We start from the raw sequence: 19,058 nt of genomic DNA, 5'->3' as shown, positions 1-19,058 counted from the left end.
GGATAGAACAGATTATCAACCATAGTCTCAACACCATCGTGACAGCTGTGTTACCCGGAAAGTGTTTTGCAGTCACTTTATTCAGATAAGTAGTTGAACAGTGCTGGATACTGATAGAGGAGTATATTAACACCCTTACTAACATCACTGGTCTGACCGTCTGGCAAAAAAAAAAAGTTAATAGGAGTGCTTCTATAATGTATGTTTAAACTCTTGACTGTTCATGTGCCATTTTGCCATGTTGAATTATTTCTGCATTTCCTCTTTGTATGTCAACTGTTTTCATGTCTGGAGCAGAAGGTTCAGAGCACAGTGGGCCTTGTCCAGGGGCGTAACGACCGCGGTCGCAGCGGTCGCCATTGCGACCGGGCCCCGCAGGTCAGGGGCCCCGGGCCGGCAGGTCAGGGCAGGGCCGGGCTGGACATCGGGCACTTCTGGCAAATGCCAGAAGAGCCGATGCCAGTAGTGGGCCGCTGCACTGTTCCTCCCCCCCCGCCGCCGCCGCCGCCGCCGCATTTAACTATACCGGCGTCTATGACACCGGTATAGTTCAATGCAATGATGGAGGAGAGCGTCACCTGACGCTCCCTCTCCCATCATTCCCCGCTCTGCCTCTGACAGTACACTGCGGGTGCGCGATGATGTCATATCATCGCGCACCTGCAGTGTCCTGGGCAGACTGCAGCCACCAGGAGCAGCGCGGGCAAAAGGAAAGGTGAGGAGAGTTTTTTTTTTTCTTTTTCACCGGACTGTGGGGCCATTATCGGGGGGGGGGGGATGAGATGCGGGCTGTGCTCTATATACCCCTGTGCTGGCTGTGCTCTATATACCCCTGTGCTGGCTGTGCTCTATATACCCCTGTGCTGGCTGTGCTCTATATACCCCTGTGCTGGCTGTGCTGCATATACCCCTGTGCGGGCTGTGCTGTATATACCCCTGTGCGGGCTCTGCTGTATATACCCCTGTGTGGGCTCTGCTGTATATACCCCTGTGCGGGCTGTGCTCTATATACCCCTGTGCGGGCTGTGCTGTATATATCCCTGTGCGGGCTCTGCTGTATATACCCCTGTGCGGGCTGTGCTGTATATACCCCTGTGCGGGCTGTGCTGTATATATCCCTGTGCGGGCTGTGCTGTATATACCCCTGTGCGGGCTGTGCTGTATATACCCCTGTGCGGGCTGTGCTGTATATACCCCTGTGCGGGCTGTGCTGTATATACCCCTGTGCGGGCTCTGCTGTATATACCCCTGTGCGGGCTGTGCTGTATATACCCCTGTGCGGGCTGTGCTGTATATACCCCTGTGCGGGCTGTGCTGTATATACCCCTGTGCGGGCTGTGCTGTATATACCCCTGTGCGGGCTGTGCTGTATATACCACTGTGCGGGCTGTGCTGTATATACCACTGTGCGGGCTGTGCTGTATATACCCCTGTGCGGGCTGTGCTGTATATACCCCTGTGCGGGCTGTGCTGTATATACCCCTGTGCGGGCTCTGCTGTATATACCCCTGTGCGGGCTGTGCTGTATATACCCCTGTGCGGGCTGTGCTGTATATACCCCTGTGCGGGCTGTGCTGTATATACCCCTGTGCGGGCTGTGCTGTATATACCCCTGTGCGGGCTGTGCTGTATATACCACTGTGCGGGCTGTGCTGTATATACCCCTGTGCGGGCTGTGCTGTATATACCCCTGTGCGGGCTGTGCTGTATATACCCCTGTGCGGGCTGTGCTCTATATACCCCTGTGCTGGCTCTGCTGTATATACCACTGTGCGGGCTGTGCTGTATATACCCCTGTGCGGGCTGTGCTGTATATACCCCTGTGCGGGCTGTGCTGTATATACCCCTGTGCGGGCTGTGCTGTATATACCCCTGTGCGGGCTGTGCTGTATATACCCCTGTGCGGGCTGTGCTGTATATACCCCTGTGCGGGCTGTGCTGTATATACCACTGTGCGGGCTGTGCTGTATATACCACTGTGCGGGCTGTGCTGTATATACCCCTGTGCGGGCTGTGCTGTATATACCCCTGTGCGGGCTGTGCTCTATATACCCCTGTGCTGGCTCTGCTGTATATACCACTGTGCGGGCTGTGCTGTATATACCCCTGTGCGGGCTGTGCTGTATATACCCCTGTGCGGGCTGTGCTGTATATACCCCTGTGCGGGCTGTGCTGTATATACCCCTGTGCGGGCTGTGCTGTATATACCCCTGTGCGGGCTGTGCTGTATATACCACTGTGCGGGCTGTGCTGGATATACCACTGTGCGGGCTGTGCTGGATATACCACTGTGCGGGCTGTGCTGGCACCCAACACCATGTTGCAGTGCAGGAGATTCCTGCAACAGTCCGAGGCGTATCTAGGGGAAGGGGGTGGGGGGGCGTCACGGAGGTAGGGGGGGGGGGGCCCCATTTGGAAGTTCGCACCGGGGCCCATAACTTTGTAGTTACGCCACTGGCCTTGTCTGTGACATTTGCGCTATAAAGTAGTTTCCGAAAGTATTCACTCACTTGGCATTTTTTGTATTTTGCTTCCTCACAACCTGGAATTTCAGTTTTTTTTTTGTTTGTTTTGTTTTGTTTTTTGAGGGTTTGCATCTATACTATTCTATAACTGAAAACTTTAGTGTGAATATCTATTCATCCGCTAAAGTCAGTGTTTTGTAGAGCCTCCATTTGCGTCCATTACAACTGCAGGTCGCTTTAGTTAAGGTACCTTCACACTAAACGATATCGCTAGCGATCCGTGACGTTGTAGCGTCCTGGCTAGCGATATAGTTTAGTTTGACACGCAGCAGCGATCAGGATCCTGCTGTGATATCGCTGGTCGTTGAATAAAGTTCAGAACTTTATTTGGTCGTCAGATCGCCGTGTATCGTCAGGTTTGACACCAAAAGCAACGATACCAGCGATGTTTTACGCTGGTAACCAGGGTAAATATCGGGTTACTAAGCACAGGGCCGCGCTTAGTAACCCGATGTTTACCCTGGTTACCAGCGTAAAAGTAAAAAAAACAAACAGTACATACTCACCTGCGCGTCCCCTGCCGTCCGCTTCCTGCTCTGACTGAGCGCCGGCCCTAAAGTGAAAGTAAAAGCACAGCGGTGACGTCACCGCTCTGCTGTTAGGGGCCGGCGCTCACACAGTACAGGAAGCGGACGCCGGGAGACGCGCAGGTGAGTATGTACGGTTTGTTTTTTTTACATTTTACGCTGGTAACCAGGGTAAACATCGGGTTACTAAGCGCGGCCCTGCGCTTAGCAACCCGATGTTTACCCTGGTTACCCGGGGACCTCGGCATCGTTGGTCGCTGGAGAGCGGTCTGTGTGACAGCTCTCCAGCGATCAAACAGCGACGCTGCAGCGATCGGCATCGTTGTCGCTATCGCTGCAGCGTCGTTTCGTGTGAAGGTACCTTAAGAACATTATTCCCACTGCCTCTCTATTTGTAAGAAAATGCCTAATTTAATTACCTTGGCTTATCTTTAGAAGGCACCAAACTTTCCCACCCTCCCTGAACAAATGTCCTGCTGTAGTATTTTCTAAATGTTGCGCTTGTTTCTTATTAATCTATTTGTAATCTTGCCTGAAGAAGGAGCCACTGTGCTCTGAAAGCTGCAAACATATTATTTTCTGGTTAGGCTGGGTTCATATTGCGTTAAGTGCAGTCCGTTCAACGCACGTGCCTTTTATTAAAGATCGCGTTATGCGATCGCGCTAGCGCAAATGCTCCATCTGTGCTAGCTGTGACGGACCCGAAAACGCTGCAGACTGCCTCCGAGGGTCCGTCACAGAATGACTGCACATCACTAACGCATGCCGATTATGACATGCGTTAGTGATGCGCTACATAATGGCAGTTAATGGGTGCGCTAACGCATTTTTACAGATCACGCTTTATACAATTTAATTAATACTTAGTGATTTTAGCCCATTCTTTCACACAAACACTCTTCGTATTCTGAAGGTCTCCTCCTTTAAACTTTGAGCTATACTTGCTTACATATATTTTCTATTAGATAAAGCACAAACTGCCTGATGCTGTCCGCGCTTTTCCTTTTAACCACGCCCCGGCTTCCGGGTGAGAGCATCTGTCCGAACTCCTTTGCTTTCCCCCAGACGCAGCCTTGACAGTTCCGGACCCAGTTTAGTACAGGTACTCGCGGCCCGATCTTCCTCCTTACATGTATGCGTGCATGCGCGATCGCTTCTTACAGCTGACACGGCACTTTAACCCACTAAATGCTGTGTTTGATATCACCGCATTTAGAAGACAGGCAGAGGGAGGGAGCCTCTTCTGCCCTCCGATCAGTGCGCCCGCGACATCATCGCTAGGACCCGATCGTTGTCATGGTGACCCGATGACATCATGATGACATCCGATTCACCAGGCTCTAGCAAGTTTGTTAATTGTGCTCAGTGCATGATCTAACAAGTTTGTGTGAGAGCAGGCTGAAAGTTCTAATGCATTGTCATGTTAGTGCATTGCAATGCATTAGAACTGCGATCAGACTGCTAGAAGCATAAGTCCCATAGAGAAATTGAAATAAAAAAGGGGAAAAACTAAAAATATATTTATCAAAATAGATATATTGTACCCATAAACAGGGCCATATTTAGAGTTTAGGCTGCCCTAGGCACTTTTTGTGCTGCCTCCCCATTGGTGAGTATGACTAAGGCTATTTTCACACTAGCGTCGTGCACTGCACGTCGCAATGCGTCGTTGTGGAGAAAAAACCGCATCCTGCAAAGTTGCCCGCAGGATGTGTTTTTTCTCCATAGACTTTTATTAACGACGCAGTGCCACACGTCGCAACCGTCGTGCGACGGTTGCGCTGTGTTTTGGCGCACCGCCGGCACAAAAAAAGTTACATGTAACTTTTTTTGTGCGTCGGGACCGCCATTTTCGACCGCGCATGCGCGGCTGAAACTCCGCCCCCTTCTCCCCGGACCTTGCAATGGGGCAGCGGAAGCGTCTTAAGACTGCTTCCGCTGCCCACGTCAGGCATTTTTGTCACAGTATGCGTCGGTACGTCGGGCCGACGCAGCGCAACGGCCCCGTACCGACGCTAGTGTGAAAGCAGCCTAATGCAGACACTGTCGGCAGTGACTTGGGATTTCACATCAGCGATTTTTACCATTTGCGGCAGGTCCGGCAGTTTTTCTGCATCTGCCGTGTAATGGATCACTTACGGCAACAGTGCTTTCAGCCTCATTCTTTCCCTATGTGACTTGCGGACATGTGCGGCATTGCAGTGCATTATACCTGTGCAGAAAGCTTCTTACACCATGCTCTAAATACAGTAGCTTTCTGTAGCTTTGTGACCCAGGGGTCACCACAGCAACGATCGGACCCCAGCAATTTTGTCACGTGTGCCGATCTGAAGGCAGAGGGAGCTCCCTTCCCTCTGCCTGCCTCCTGAATGTTGTGATCATTCGTGATCACTGCATTTATGGGGTTATTATCAGTGCAGGAGCAGATTAACTTACTGATCACAGGCCCTGAGTGAGGGGACAGACCGCATGCGTCTCTGCACTTCAGTGTGTTTACACGCAGTGACAGTTCAAAGTTGAGACAGGCACATCATGGTGTGGGAACTGAAACCCGCTCATGACATGCTATGTCCATCATTGGACATAAAGGGGTTAATTAGAAAACTATGATGAGTCTACAGTGCCCGACTACAAACATTTTTAAAATGGGAGCCCCTGTCGGGCAGAGGTAGTGCCATAGATGCAAGTCAGATAAACCATTCTTGTTCATGGAGGGGGATCCTAATTAGAGGCATATGACCAAGATTTACCTTCAGGATACAACCCCTTCAGTACTTGTTTTAATTCGCAGAATATAGATTTTAAGAAATAAATCTTAAAGGGAACCTGTCATGTGAAAAATGCTATTAACCTGCAACATTGTTAAAAAAAAAAAAAAAAAAAAAAAAAAAAGCAACAAAGCAAAAAACTATGCATCATACTGCCAAACAAAAAGTGAAATAAAGTGCAATAAAAGACGAATGTAGATCGTTTTTGTGTAAAAGCGACAAAACACAACATTTTGATATAAATGCTGTATCGCTGTAATCATACTGACCTGAAGAATAAAAATCCCTTATCAATTTTGCCACATGTGAAATGGCATCCCCAAAAAAACAATTCCTGAATTGCTGGTTTTTATTCATTCTGCCTCCAAAAAATTGGAATAAAAAGCGATGAAAAAATGTTGTGTGCCCGAAAATGGTACCAATAAAACAGTCAACTCGTCCCTCTACAAACAAGTTGTCACATGACTCTGCAGAATTATGGAAAAATTGTGGCTTTCAAAATATGTTGATGTAAAAACTATTTTTTTCAATAAACAGTTTCTTTTAGTGTGTAATAGCAGCCATACATAAAAAAACTAAATAAATGTGTTATCGTAATCGCACCAATCCAAAGTATAAAGTCGCCTAATCATTTATACCGCACAAGGAACGGCGTAAAAACAAATACCAATTCTTCACCTGTTGATTTGTTCATTTTGCCACTCAAAGATCAGTATTTCTCGGCTCACACTTATCCTGCGCTGAGCGCTTACACCCGGGATTTCTGTGTAAATCTCTGAAATATGGGATTCAGATGAGATGGAACCTCCTGCGGAAGATTTCCTGTAATGAGGCAGATGGAGACACTCTGGATAAAGTGTGCGTAAAAGTGCTGTTGGCCACAGTTTTGTGCACTTTTGAGGACACCACTAAACAGAGGCCAGACGGAGTCCACAGTAACTCTGCTACCTCATTATAGTGAATGGTTCCCTTGTGGGTTTAAGCTGCATCACATTGTCACGTCTGAGCTGTCAGTGACCCGGGACCAGGGGCTCTTCCCCTGACCCTAACACTAGGGGGCGCTCTAGCTCACCCTGCTTCCTGGGTTTACTTCAGATGGCGAAAATGCCGCAGCCTCGACCCTTGCCTAATCTCCTGAGTTAGCCCTCCATCTGTTCTCTTCCCCCACCCAGGAAAGAGGGGGTGCTACCGTGCACTGTAGTACACCAACTCGACAAACAAGGCAACACAAACTAGGGTTAAGATAAAACTCCAGGCACACAAAATATACACATATAACAGAGGAATGCATCGGGGTGTGAAGGTAGAGGAATAAAGCAAAATCGAGAAAGATAGAGAATTACCAAACCAAACAGCAGTCACAGATAACTCCTTCAACTCTCCTTCTCATGTGAATTCCTCTCCCTCTGTTGGCCATGCAGCAAACGCTCTGACAAGGATTTGTTATAGAGCCCAGATTATAAAGGGGTAGGGAGTGGCTAACCGAGCTCAGCTGTGAACACAAGGATTTTCAACATGGCTGATTAGCCCCTGTTCTGCCAGAAGAAATAAGCTCTTTTAAAATGGAGAAGTACTTCTTCTCAGCGCCGGAGTAGGAGCAATCAGATGCTGCGGTCTTCTGGCTCCACACTGTCGCGATAACCCCGTGACACACATCACTCTCTCTTCTAGCACTTAGGGGTTCTGTATATGGAATACTCAAATTATCCTATGAAAATATGTACTCCATCCCTCCCAAGTCTCGCTGTATGGCTAAGGCTAGTTTCACATTTGCGTTTAAAACGCAAACGCAGGTGGTGAAAAAACCGCATGTAAACGCGTGCAAACGCTGCGTTTTTTAGACGCATGCGTTTTCTCATGCGGTAAAAAAAACGCGGCGTTTTGACGCATTTACATGCGTTTTTTCCTGCGTTTGCGCTTTTGAAACGCATGCTGAGAAGTGTGTGACAGCTGCCAATCATCAAAATCATGTCGAAAACCCACTATAAATAGAAATAGCTAGGGTTGGGGTTAGGGTTAGGATCCCTAGGGTTAGGGGTAGGGTTAGGGTTAGGATCCCTAGGGTTAGGGTTAGGGGTAGGGTTAGGGTTTGGATCCCTTTATCACCTTGATGGTGGGGGGTGGCTTATCAGGGTTAGGGTTAGGGTTTGGATCCCTCTATCACCTTGATGGTGGGGGTTGGCTTATCAGGGTTAGGGTTAGGGTATGTGCACACGTTGCGGATTTCTTGCAGAAATTTCCTGAAGAAAACCGGAAATTTTCTGCAAGAAATCCGCATTTTTTTTTTTGCGGTTTTTTTCCGTTTTTTTCGCGTTTTTTTTAGCATTCTGCAAGCGTTATTAGCTTGCAGAATGCTAAAGTTTTCCAAGCGATCTGTAGCATCGCTTGGAAAACTGACTGACAGGTTGGTCACACTTGTCAAACATAGCGTTTGACAACTGTGACCAACTTTTTACTATAGATGCAGCTTATGCAGCATCTATAGTAAAAGATAGAATGTTTAAAAATAATAAAAAAAATAAAAAAATGCTTATACTCACCCAGACATCTCCTCAGCGGCGTCCGGCTCCTCTTCCTATAGCTGGTCTGTGCGCACAGGACCTTCCGTGACGTCACGTGAGCGGTCACATGACCGCTCACGACCAATCACAGGACAGTGACGTCATCGGCAGGTCTTTCGCCGCACACCAGCTACAGGAACCGAACGGCAGCGTGCAGTGGAGGCGGGAAGACATCGAGGGTGAGTATAGGACTGTTTTTTATTTTAATTCTTATTTTTTGACCACTTATATGGTGCCCAGTGCGTGGAGGAGAGTCTCCTCTCCTCCACCCTGGGTACCAACCGCACATAATCTGCTTACTTCCCGCATCGTGGGCACAGCCCCGTGCGGGAAGTAAGCAGATCAATGGACTCCCAGGTGTGCGGAATCCCCTGCAATTCCGCATTTTAATGAACATGTTGCTTTTTTTTCCGCGATGCGATTTTTTCGCGGAAAAAAAGGCTACATTTGCACAAAAAATGCGGAATACACTTAAAATAATAGGAGGCATATGTAAGCGTTTTTTTCGCGTTTTTATCACGTTTTTATAGCGAAAAAACCGCAAAAAATACTGAACGTGTGCACATGGCCTTAGGCTTTGGATCCCTCTATCACCTTGATGGCGGGGGGTGGCTTATCAGGGTTAGGGTTAGGGTTTGGATCCCTTTATCACCTTGATGGTGGGGGGTGGCTTATCAGTGTGTATTATTGTTTTTTTTCTATTAAAACGCATCCAAACGCATGTGCTTAAAAACGCTTGCGTTTACATAGACAGCAATACGTTTTTTTGCCGCAAAAAAAGCCTCTAGAAATTACTACATGTTGCATTTCTGCAACAAAACGCAAGCATAGAAAAGACGCATGCGTCGTCAAACGCGGCAAAACGCATACAAAAAAAACACATGCGTTTTTAATGTTAAATATAGAAAAAAAAAGCATGCGTTTTTTTGCGTTAAAACACAGCGGCAAAAAACGCAAATGTGAAACCAGCCTAAGAAGTACTGTGCAGTCACATATGTGGTATTTCTACATTCTGCAGAAATCATTGGACAAATTTTTGTGCCATTTTTACCCATTTCCTAGTGTGAAAATGTAAAATCTGGGACTAAAACAAAATTTTGATGGTAAGTGTAATTATTTTTTTCTTCACTGCCCAATGGTATAACATTTTGTTCCCCACCTGTGGTGTCAATATGATCACTGCACCCCTAGATGTATTCTTTGAGATGTGTAGTTTGTATAATGGGGTCACTTATAGGGGGTTCTGCTGTTGTGGCACCTCAGGGGCGCTTTGCTAACATGACATGGCACCCTCAAACCAGTTGGAAAAAAAAAAATCTGATTTCCAATATGGCACTTCTTCCCTTCTGAGCTTTGCACTATGCCTCAAAAGTAGTTTTCGACCACATATGGGGCATCTGCTTACTCAGGAGAAATTGCACAGTAAAATGGAGACAATGTTTTCCTGCTATCCGTTTGAAAATGAAAAAAAAAATGGGGCTAAAGCAATATTTTTGTGTGAAAAATGTTTTTTTTTTTTCATTTTCACAGATCAACTTTTATAAAATTCTGTGAAGCACCTGTAGGTTCAAGGTGCTCACCACACATCTAGATAGGGTCCTTGAGGGGTCTAGTTTCCAAAATGGGGACACTTGTGTTTTGTTTTTCACTGTTTAAGCCCATCAGTGGCTCTCTGAACCCGACATGACACTCGCAAGACCATTTCATCAAGCTCTGCGTTCCAAAACGTCTTTTTTTCTTTTAAACCCTGCCGTGCACCCAAACAGTAGTTTAACCACTCATATGGTGTATCTGTGCGGAGAAATTGCACAACAAATTTTTGTGAAGCACCTGGTGGTTGAAGGTGCTCACCACACAGCTAAATAAGTTCTGTGAGGGGTCTAGTTTCCAAAATGGTGTCACTTGTGGGTGGTTTCCACTGTTTATGCACATCGGGGCTCTCCATACGCGTCATCATTGTGTCCGTTAAATATTCCAGCAAATTTTGCATTCAATGTCAAATGGTGCTCCTTCCCTTCCAAGGCCTGCTGTGCATGCAAACAATAGTTTTCCTCCACATATGGGGTATCTACATACTCAGGAGGAATTTCACAGCAAATTTTGTGCTCCATTTTTTCCTGTTGCTTTAGTGAAAAAAGTTAAATGTTCATTTTTTTTTCTGGCACATTCCATTAATGCCTGTGAAGCACCTAATGGGTTAATAAACTGCTTGAATGTGATTTTGAGGACATTGAAGGGTGCAGTTTTTAGAATGATGTCACTTCTGGTATTTTATGTCATATAGACCCCTCAAAGTCACTTCAAATGTCATGTGGTCCCTTAAAGAAAAAGGTTTTGTAAATGTTGTTTGAAAAATTAGAAATTGCTTGTCAAGTATTAACCCTTATAACTTCCTAACAAAAAATGTTACAAAAAAAATGTTCTGATGTAAAGTAAACATGTGGGAAATGTTATTTATTAACTTTTTGTGAGCCATAACTCTCTGATTTAAGGGCATGAAAATTAAAATTCATAAAATTTTTTTTTTTTTGCAAACGCAAATCAAATCAAACAAATTTTACCACTATCGTGAAGTAAAATATGTCACGAAAAAACAATCTCAGAATCGGTGAGATCCATTGAAGCGTTCCAGAGTTATTACTTCATAAAGTGGTCAGAATTGTAAAATTTGGCCCAGCCATGAAGGTAAAAACAGGTTTGGGGTAAAGGGATTCAAACAATTACCAATATACCGTATATACTCGAGTATAAGCCGACCCGAGTATAAGCCGACCCCCCTAATTTTGCAACAAAAAACTGGGAAAACTTATTGACTCGAGTATAAGCCTACGGTGGAAAATGCAGCAGCTACCAGTAAATGTCAAAAATAAAAATAGATACCAATAAAAGTAAAATTAATTGAGACATCAGTAGGTTAAGTGTTTTTGAATATCCATATTGAATCAGGAGCCCCATATAATGCTCCATACAGTTCATGATGGGCCCCATAAGATGCTCCATATACAAATATGCCCCATATAATGCTCCATGCAGTTCTTTATGGCCCCATAAGATGCCCCATATAATGCTCCATGCAGTTCTTTATGGCCTCATAAGATGCCCCATATAATGCTCCATGCAGTTCATTATAGCCCCATAAGATGCCCCATATAATGCTCCATGCAGTTATGGCCCCATATAATGCTCCATGCAGTTATGGCCCCATATAATGCTCCATGTAGTTATGGCCCCATAGACGCTCCATATAATGCTCCATGCAGTTATGGCCCCACAGATGCCCCATATAATGATCCATGCAGTTCATTATGGCCCCATAAGATGCCCCATATAATGATCCATGCAGTTCATTATGGCCCCATAAGATGCCCCATATAATGCTCCATGCAGTTATGGCCCTATATAATGCTCCATGCAGTTATGGCCCCATATAATGCTCCATGCAGTTATGGCCCCATATAATGCTCCATGCAGTTATGGCCCCATAGATGCCCCATATAATGCTCCATGCAGTTATGGCCCCATAGATGCTCCATATAATGCTCCATGCAGTTATGGCCCCATAGATGCCCCATATAATGCTCCATGCAGTTATGGCCCCATATAATACCCCATATAATGCTCCATGCAATTATAGCCCCATAGATGCCCCATATAATGCTCCATGCAGTTATGGCCCCATATAATGCTCCATGCAGTTCTTTATGGCCCCATAGACGCTCCATACAGCATTGTGCCTCATGTAATGCTGCTGCTGCACTAAACAAAAAAAAAAATGACATACTCACCTCTTGTCGCTGCTCGCTGCTCCTCAGCGTCCAGTCTCTCCGCACTGACTGTTAAGGCAGAGGGCGGCGCGTGCACGCTAATACGTCACCGCGCCCTCTGACCTGAACAGTCACAGCAAGAGGACGGGAAGACGGAGCTTCGGTGGAACGAGGGAAGGTAAATATACTCACCTACTCCCGGCGCTCCTGACGCGGTCCCTGCATGTCCCACGGTGTTTGGCGTGGCATCTTCTTCCTGTAGTGAGCGGTCACCGTTACCGCTCATTACAGTAATGAAAATGCGGCTCCACCCCTATGGGCGTGGAGTCCATATTCAGAACTTTAATGAGCTGTACCACGTGACCGCTGAAGAGGGGAAGAACTTGAAGCTGCCGCGCCGAACACCGTGGGACTTGCAGGGACCGCATCAGGAGCGCCGGGAGTAGGTGAGTATTTGACAGGCGTCGCTCCCCCTCACCCGTCGACCCTCCCGCCTTCCATGACTCGAGTATAAGCCGAGAGGGGCACTTTCAGCCCTTTTTTGGGGGCTGAAAGTCTCTGCTTATACTGGAGTATATACGGTATGTATTTTGTTAAGGATCTCAATATCCTTATTGACAGCAGTTATAAAGGCATCTATCACAGGTATATTAATCGGTAGTATAAAATTACTACCCTTAGACAGAGAAAACTGCTGTAAAGACAGTTAAGTTACACTATTTAAAAAAAAGTTGGTGATATTTGACATTTAGGTGAAATTTATGAAAAACATATCATGAAAGTAGGGTATTTAAGGAGAAGCATGCACTTTTCTCATCTCAAGCAATTTATGGAGACAAAAACGAACAGTGGGTATAACCCCCCTCCCCCAAAATGTCTCGGTCTCAATAACTTATGTTGTCTTGAGCATAAATTACAGCTTGATAGCGACATGTCATGCTGTTCACAAGTCAAATTATTGTCTGCTGAGGCATGGAATCCCACTAGTCTTGAAGGGCGGCTTTCAAGTCATTGAGGGTCAATAAACCACTGAAAACTGGACTATGGAGTGCTGCCTTGGTGTTTTTGGGATAGATAGATCCATAGTTAAATAATAATAATAAATGGATATATAGATGGGATAGATAATGGAGAGATGGATAGATGTTAAATAATAGATATGGTAATAGATAGATATCTAATAGATATATATGGGATAGATACGCAGATATGGGATAGATTTAGCTTTATTGTGCTGCTATCAGCTGACTCATGATACTGCTAAATTGTACAGTGCGTTGGGGTGGGAAGGCCGAAGCAATAAGAAGGTGGAGACTCTGGCAGAGATTGAGTATGGCGTTAGTTGTGGCACTACGTACATGTATATTCCCTGAACAGAACGGGAAAACACTATTCAGGGTATTACTAACTCCTCCAGAAGTGGGAGTGAGAATGGTCACATTCCTAATTGTGTTATCTAGAAAATGGTGCAGAATGCTGCTAACAGGGAGTATATGACAAGCTGTCCGCATTCAGCAGCTTATATACACACAGAATAGGAAAAGAGTCCTGACAACTCCTTTTAAGTATTAAGTTGTAGAAAGACTGAAGATGTTGAAGTTTATAGGAAGGCATTGCCTTTGGATGTTCACTACTGTTTTCTTTTTCTGACGTTTAGAACTAATTCAGATTCTGCACTGCATCAAAGTACAATGAATCCCAGTCAACAAGAAGCCTTCAGTGGAATCTCTCAGGATATTACGCAAAAGAGAGGTAATAATGTAGTATTTATAAATTTTCCATGGGTTTAAACAACTTATGTAAGTAGTGCCTATGAAGGTGAAATTGATGCATTTAGTGTTTCCTTTTGGACTTTACTATGCCTAATGTTTCCACATTTGGTGCCAGTTTCTTCAAGTGTGACAAAATTAAGTGCTCAAATTCCCATTACACATAAAATTTAAATAACCTCTTCCCGTCACAGCCAATATGGGATAAGTTAATTTTATCATAGTGTTTTGGAAAACTGGAACAAGAATCATTATGCGGTGAAATTGCAAAAAAAAACAAAACACTTTTTTTTTTTAATGAAGTTCAGTTTGTAGTAAAAATGACCAAGCATCATGGTTCTTTAGGTTATGGCAGTAACAAAATTAACCAAATTTTTTTTTTTTTTTTTAAGGAATTTTACCTGTGAAAGGGCTTTTTGATGTGTATAATTTATGCCATTTTGCAGTACATACTGGAGAAGGTCTAAAATAGCACAATTTGAGCGAAGAGTCCTTCAGATAAAGACCAGGTGTGAGAAATTTATAAAGTTAGCATAATAGCCATGGTCAGTATATTGTACAATAGTCACACTGATTGTAGTACTGATAGTAATACAAGTGAAAAATCATACACAATGCAAAAAATAATGATACTGCAATCCGTTTTGGATTCATAGATGGTGGTTAAAATATCAGTAAATACAATCACAAAAGATTTGGCTCCAACTTGTTGCTTAGTGGCACTGAAATGCAAAAAACATGATTGGTAGTAGCGGGCAAGTGTCCACCAGATAAAATGGTGAGTAGTTTTTGCTAAATCTCTTAAAGAATGTTAAGGTACCGTCACACTCAGCGACGCTGCGGCGATATAGACAACGAGCCGACCTAAACTAGATCGCTGCAGCGTCGCTGTTTAGGTCGCTGTAGAGACGTCAAACACAGCAGCTCCAGAACGATGCAGGAGCGATCCAGTGACGTAACGGCGACTCACTTGTCGTTCTCGCTGGTTGATAGCTCCATGTCTGGCATTGCTGGCGTCGTTGCTTTTGATGTCAAACATGACGATACTCGCCGACCTAGCGACGAAATAAAGTTCTGGACTTCTAGCTCCGACCAGCGATGGCACAGCGGGATCCAGATCGCTGCTGCGTGTCAAACACAACGAGATCGCTATCCAGGACGCTGCAACGTCATGGATCGTTGTCGTTCTCTTTGCAAAGTTGCTGAGTGTGACGGTACCTTTAGCCCTTCCCCTCCCCCCCCCCGCATTCAATTGAACTGGTAAAAAAACACAGCAAAAGCACTGAAAGGACTGAACTGCTGTCCTTTAAAAAAAAAAATTGCACTGCAACTCAGAGGAACCCTATAAAAAAAAATCATAATTTAGACTTTGCGTATATCATATGTTTTGCTGCTACTGTAAAACGCTGCATTATTTTTTTGCACAAGAAATGCATAGAAAAAACTGCAAAAAAGCTTTGCGTGAACAAGCCGTTACTGTTATATCATTTTCTCAAGATAGTTGCTTAGTGACTCTGAGATGCTAAGATATATTTGGTGGCAATAAGTGTCCTCCAATCCGGATGAAACTTCCTGGTAAGGCACACTAGTGTTACACTAAGACATTCACTGCTGATATTCTGCCCTCATACCACCACCTGTTACTTCTAAAATGTACATTTTTCTCAGAAATTGTCCTCTACAACAAGCAGGCACTAAGTTCTACTAAGTTCTGTTCTTTTCTTTTGCGTACTTACAATCAATATTTCCATTACCGAACTCTCATTTTTATAAATTTCTCCAGATAAGGCATGCATTCCAATCCCAATTCATGAGACAGGAGGTCTCCTTCTCTTTTTTTTTTTTCTTGTAATTGGAATTATTAGACCTCAGGGTCCTGGAGGCCTAATCTCTAAACTATATTCCTCTCTTATACGTGCTAAGGCACAAAATAGTCTCTTGGCAGTTCTGGATTAATGGAGATCTAATATTCCTTCTTTGAATGATGACTTTTGTAGTGATATACTTGATTCTCATTTATATAGTGGGGATAATAAGTGTTTGATACACTGGCGATTTTGCAAGTTTTGCCACCTACAAAGAATGGAGAGGTCTGTAATTTTTTATCGTAGGTACAATTGTGAGAAACGGAATCTAAAAGTAAACACAATAAAAATTATATTGTAGGATTTTTAAATATTTAAATTGCATTTTATTGCATGAAATAAGTATTTGATGACCTACCAACCAGACCTGCTAGTTTTTCTTTAAGAATAACTCCTATTCTGCACTTATTACTTGTATTAATTGCACCTGTTTAAACTTGTTACCTTTATGAAATACACCTGTCCACACAATCAATCACACTCCAACCTTTCCACCATGGCCAAGACCAAAGAGCTGTGTAAGGACACCAGGGACAAAATTGTCGACCTGCACAAAGCTGGAATGGGCTACCGGACAATATGCAAGCAGCCTGGTGAGAAGGCAAACACTGTTGACCCAATTATTAGAAAATGGAAGAAACACAAGATGACTGTCAATCTTGTGTTTGAGATCAGTAAGAGCATTGAAGATGGGTCGTGGCTAGGTATTTCAACATGAGAATGACCTGAAACGCTCAGCTGGGGCAACTAAGGAGTGGCTCTGTAAGATGCATTTTAAGGTCCTGGAGTGAACAAGCCAGTCTCCAGACCCTGAACCCAATAGAAAATCTTTGGTGGGAGCTGAAACTCAATGTTGCCCAACGACATCCCCAAAACCTTAAAGATCTGGAGAAGATTTGTATGTAGGAGTGGACCAAAATCCCTGATGCAGTGTGTATGAACTTGGTCAAGAACTACAGGCAACGTCTGACCTCTTTAATTGCAAACAAATGATTCTGTATCAAATATTAATTTCTGTTTTTCTATTTTATTAAATACTTGTTTCATACAGTAACATAAAAATTAGTTATTTAAAAATCATGTGACTTTCTGTTTTTTTTTTTTTTTTTTGCTGTTTTTTTTTAGATTGTCTCTCACAGTTGAAATGTACCTACTATAAAAATTAGAGACCTCCCCATTCTTTGTAGGTGGGAAAACATGCAGAATCAGCAGTGCATCAAATACTTATTTTTCCCTACTGTATGTCTCTCCAGATATTAAAAACGAAGCTCATTCAGTTATATGTAGGACATGAGTTGTATTACACCCTTAAGGCTAAAGAAGATGGCCAGATACCCATAATATACAGTTGTGCTCTAAAGTTTACATACCAAGGAAGAATTTTTGCTTTCTTGGCCTTTTTTCAGAGAATATGAATGCTAATACCAAACCTTTTTCTCCACTCAAGCTTAGCGGTTGGGTGAAGCCATTTATTGTCAAACTAATGTGTTTTCTCTTTTTAAATCATAATGACAACCCAAAACATCCAAATGACCCTTGTCAAAAGTTCACATACCCCATTTCTTAATACCGTGTATTGCCCCCTCTAAAATCAATGACAGCTTGAAGTCTTTTGTGGTAGTGGTGGATCAGGTTCTTTATTTTCTCAGATGGTAAAGATGCCCACTCTTCTTGGCAAAAAGTCTCCAGATCCTGTAAATTCCTGGGCTGTCTAGCATGAACTGTGTGCTTGAGGTCTCTCCAGAGTGGCTCAATGATATTGAGGTCAGGAGACTGAGATGGCCACTCCAGAACCTTCACTTTGTTCTGCTGTAGCCAATGGCAGGTCGAAATACTGTTGGTTTTTTTTTGTTTTTTTAATGAATATCAGGTTTGCATAAAAATATTTATATGCATATTACATATGCAATCATGTTGCAGTGCAGGCACCACCACCGGAGCCTGTTTGCATAAGGGTTTTTTTTTTCCAAGCTTTATATCTATGATATTCATTATGTAAACTAGGGGGCAGGTCACTGAGGGAGTCAGATACCTGTCAGAAGCCAAACACATAAATACCTAATCAGAGCACCACATGAAGACCCCCCCTCCTTTCCGCGGGCTGCACGAGAATCTCATTAACTCTAAACTGAACGTAAAGATTTAAACAACAACCACAAGACTGATTTCATCACCCCAGATATATTTTTAATCAGTATACCTAGCCAACCTGACACTGTCTGTAGGTTATAATAATAATAATCTTTATCTAGCGCCAGCATATTCCGCAGCGCTTTACAGTTTAACAGTTTCAAACTCAAGTCATAAGTAACAACGTTAACAATACAATAATTAAAGCAAAATAAGATGACCCTGCTCATGAGAGCTTACAGTCTACATTGAGGTGGGAGGTGCAGGTATTTACAATGATGGTCCAGTTATCTTGAGGAAGTGGGGGATAGATGGAGATAGTGAATGGGATACACACTCACCCTTACATATAAAAATGACTTTGATTAGGGAACGTGATAGGCCGCTCAAATGTGTTTTGAGGGAGCGCCTAAAACTATGCAAATTGTGGATGGTGCTAATTTCTTGGAGTAAAGCATTCCAGAGGATTGGTGCAGCATGGGAGAAGTTTTGTAGTCGGGAGTGGGAGGTACGGATGAGTGCAGAGGTTAGTCGAAAGTCGTTTGCAGAGCGCAGCGGCCGGTTAGGCCGATATAACAGAGATAAGGGAGGAGATGTAAGGGGGTGCCGCACTGTGAAGAGCTTTGTGGGTTAGAACAAGTACTTTGAATTGAATCCTATAATGAATGGGCAGCCAGTGTAATGACTGGCGAAGAGCAGATGCATCTGAATACCGATTAGCTAGATGGATGACCCTGGCTGCTGCATTAAGGATAGACTGGAGAGGGGAAAGTCGAGTGAGGGGGAAACCAATTAATAGAGCATTGCAGTAGTCCAGGCGGGAGTGGATCAAGGCAACAGTGAGGGTTTTTGTTGTTTCCATGGTGAGAAAAGGGCGGATTCTAGAGATGTTCTTTAGGTGTAAGCGGCACAAGTGGGCAAGAGATTGGTGTCAAACATAACACCCAGACAGCGCACCTGCTGCCGGGGTGTTATTATGGTGCCACCGTCGGAGAGGGAAATGTCAGATTTAGCGAGGTTAGTAGATGGCGGGAGCAGAAGTAGTTCAGTTTTGGAAAGGTTGAGGTTAATGTGCACAATCCTGCTGACAGGTTCCCTTTAAACAACACAATGTAACTCCAAGTCAATCACACTTCTGTGAAATCAACC

The 19,058-nt window shown here is 44.1% G+C and overlaps 1 protein-coding gene across 3 annotated transcripts in view; it reads left to right on the top strand.

Annotated features, from left to right (window-relative positions):
• CRTC1 (CREB regulated transcription coactivator 1) overlaps positions 1 to 19,058 on the top strand; it is a 313,574-nt gene that overhangs the window by 168,456 nt on the left and 126,060 nt on the right. For all 3 annotated transcript variants that reach the window (XM_077270212.1, XM_077270202.1, XM_077270193.1), the window contains one exon: positions 13,803 to 13,897. In XM_077270212.1, coding sequence (XP_077126327.1) covers positions 13,803 to 13,897 — 95 coding nt within the window. The remainder of the gene's footprint in view (positions 1 to 13,802; positions 13,898 to 19,058) is intronic.

This window comes from Ranitomeya variabilis, chromosome 1 (assembly GCF_051348905.1).
Source record: "Ranitomeya variabilis isolate aRanVar5 chromosome 1, aRanVar5.hap1, whole genome shotgun sequence".
Classification (NCBI taxonomy): Eukaryota; Metazoa; Chordata; class Amphibia; order Anura; family Dendrobatidae; genus Ranitomeya; species Ranitomeya variabilis.
This window is presented reverse-complemented; position numbering and strand designations above follow the sequence as displayed.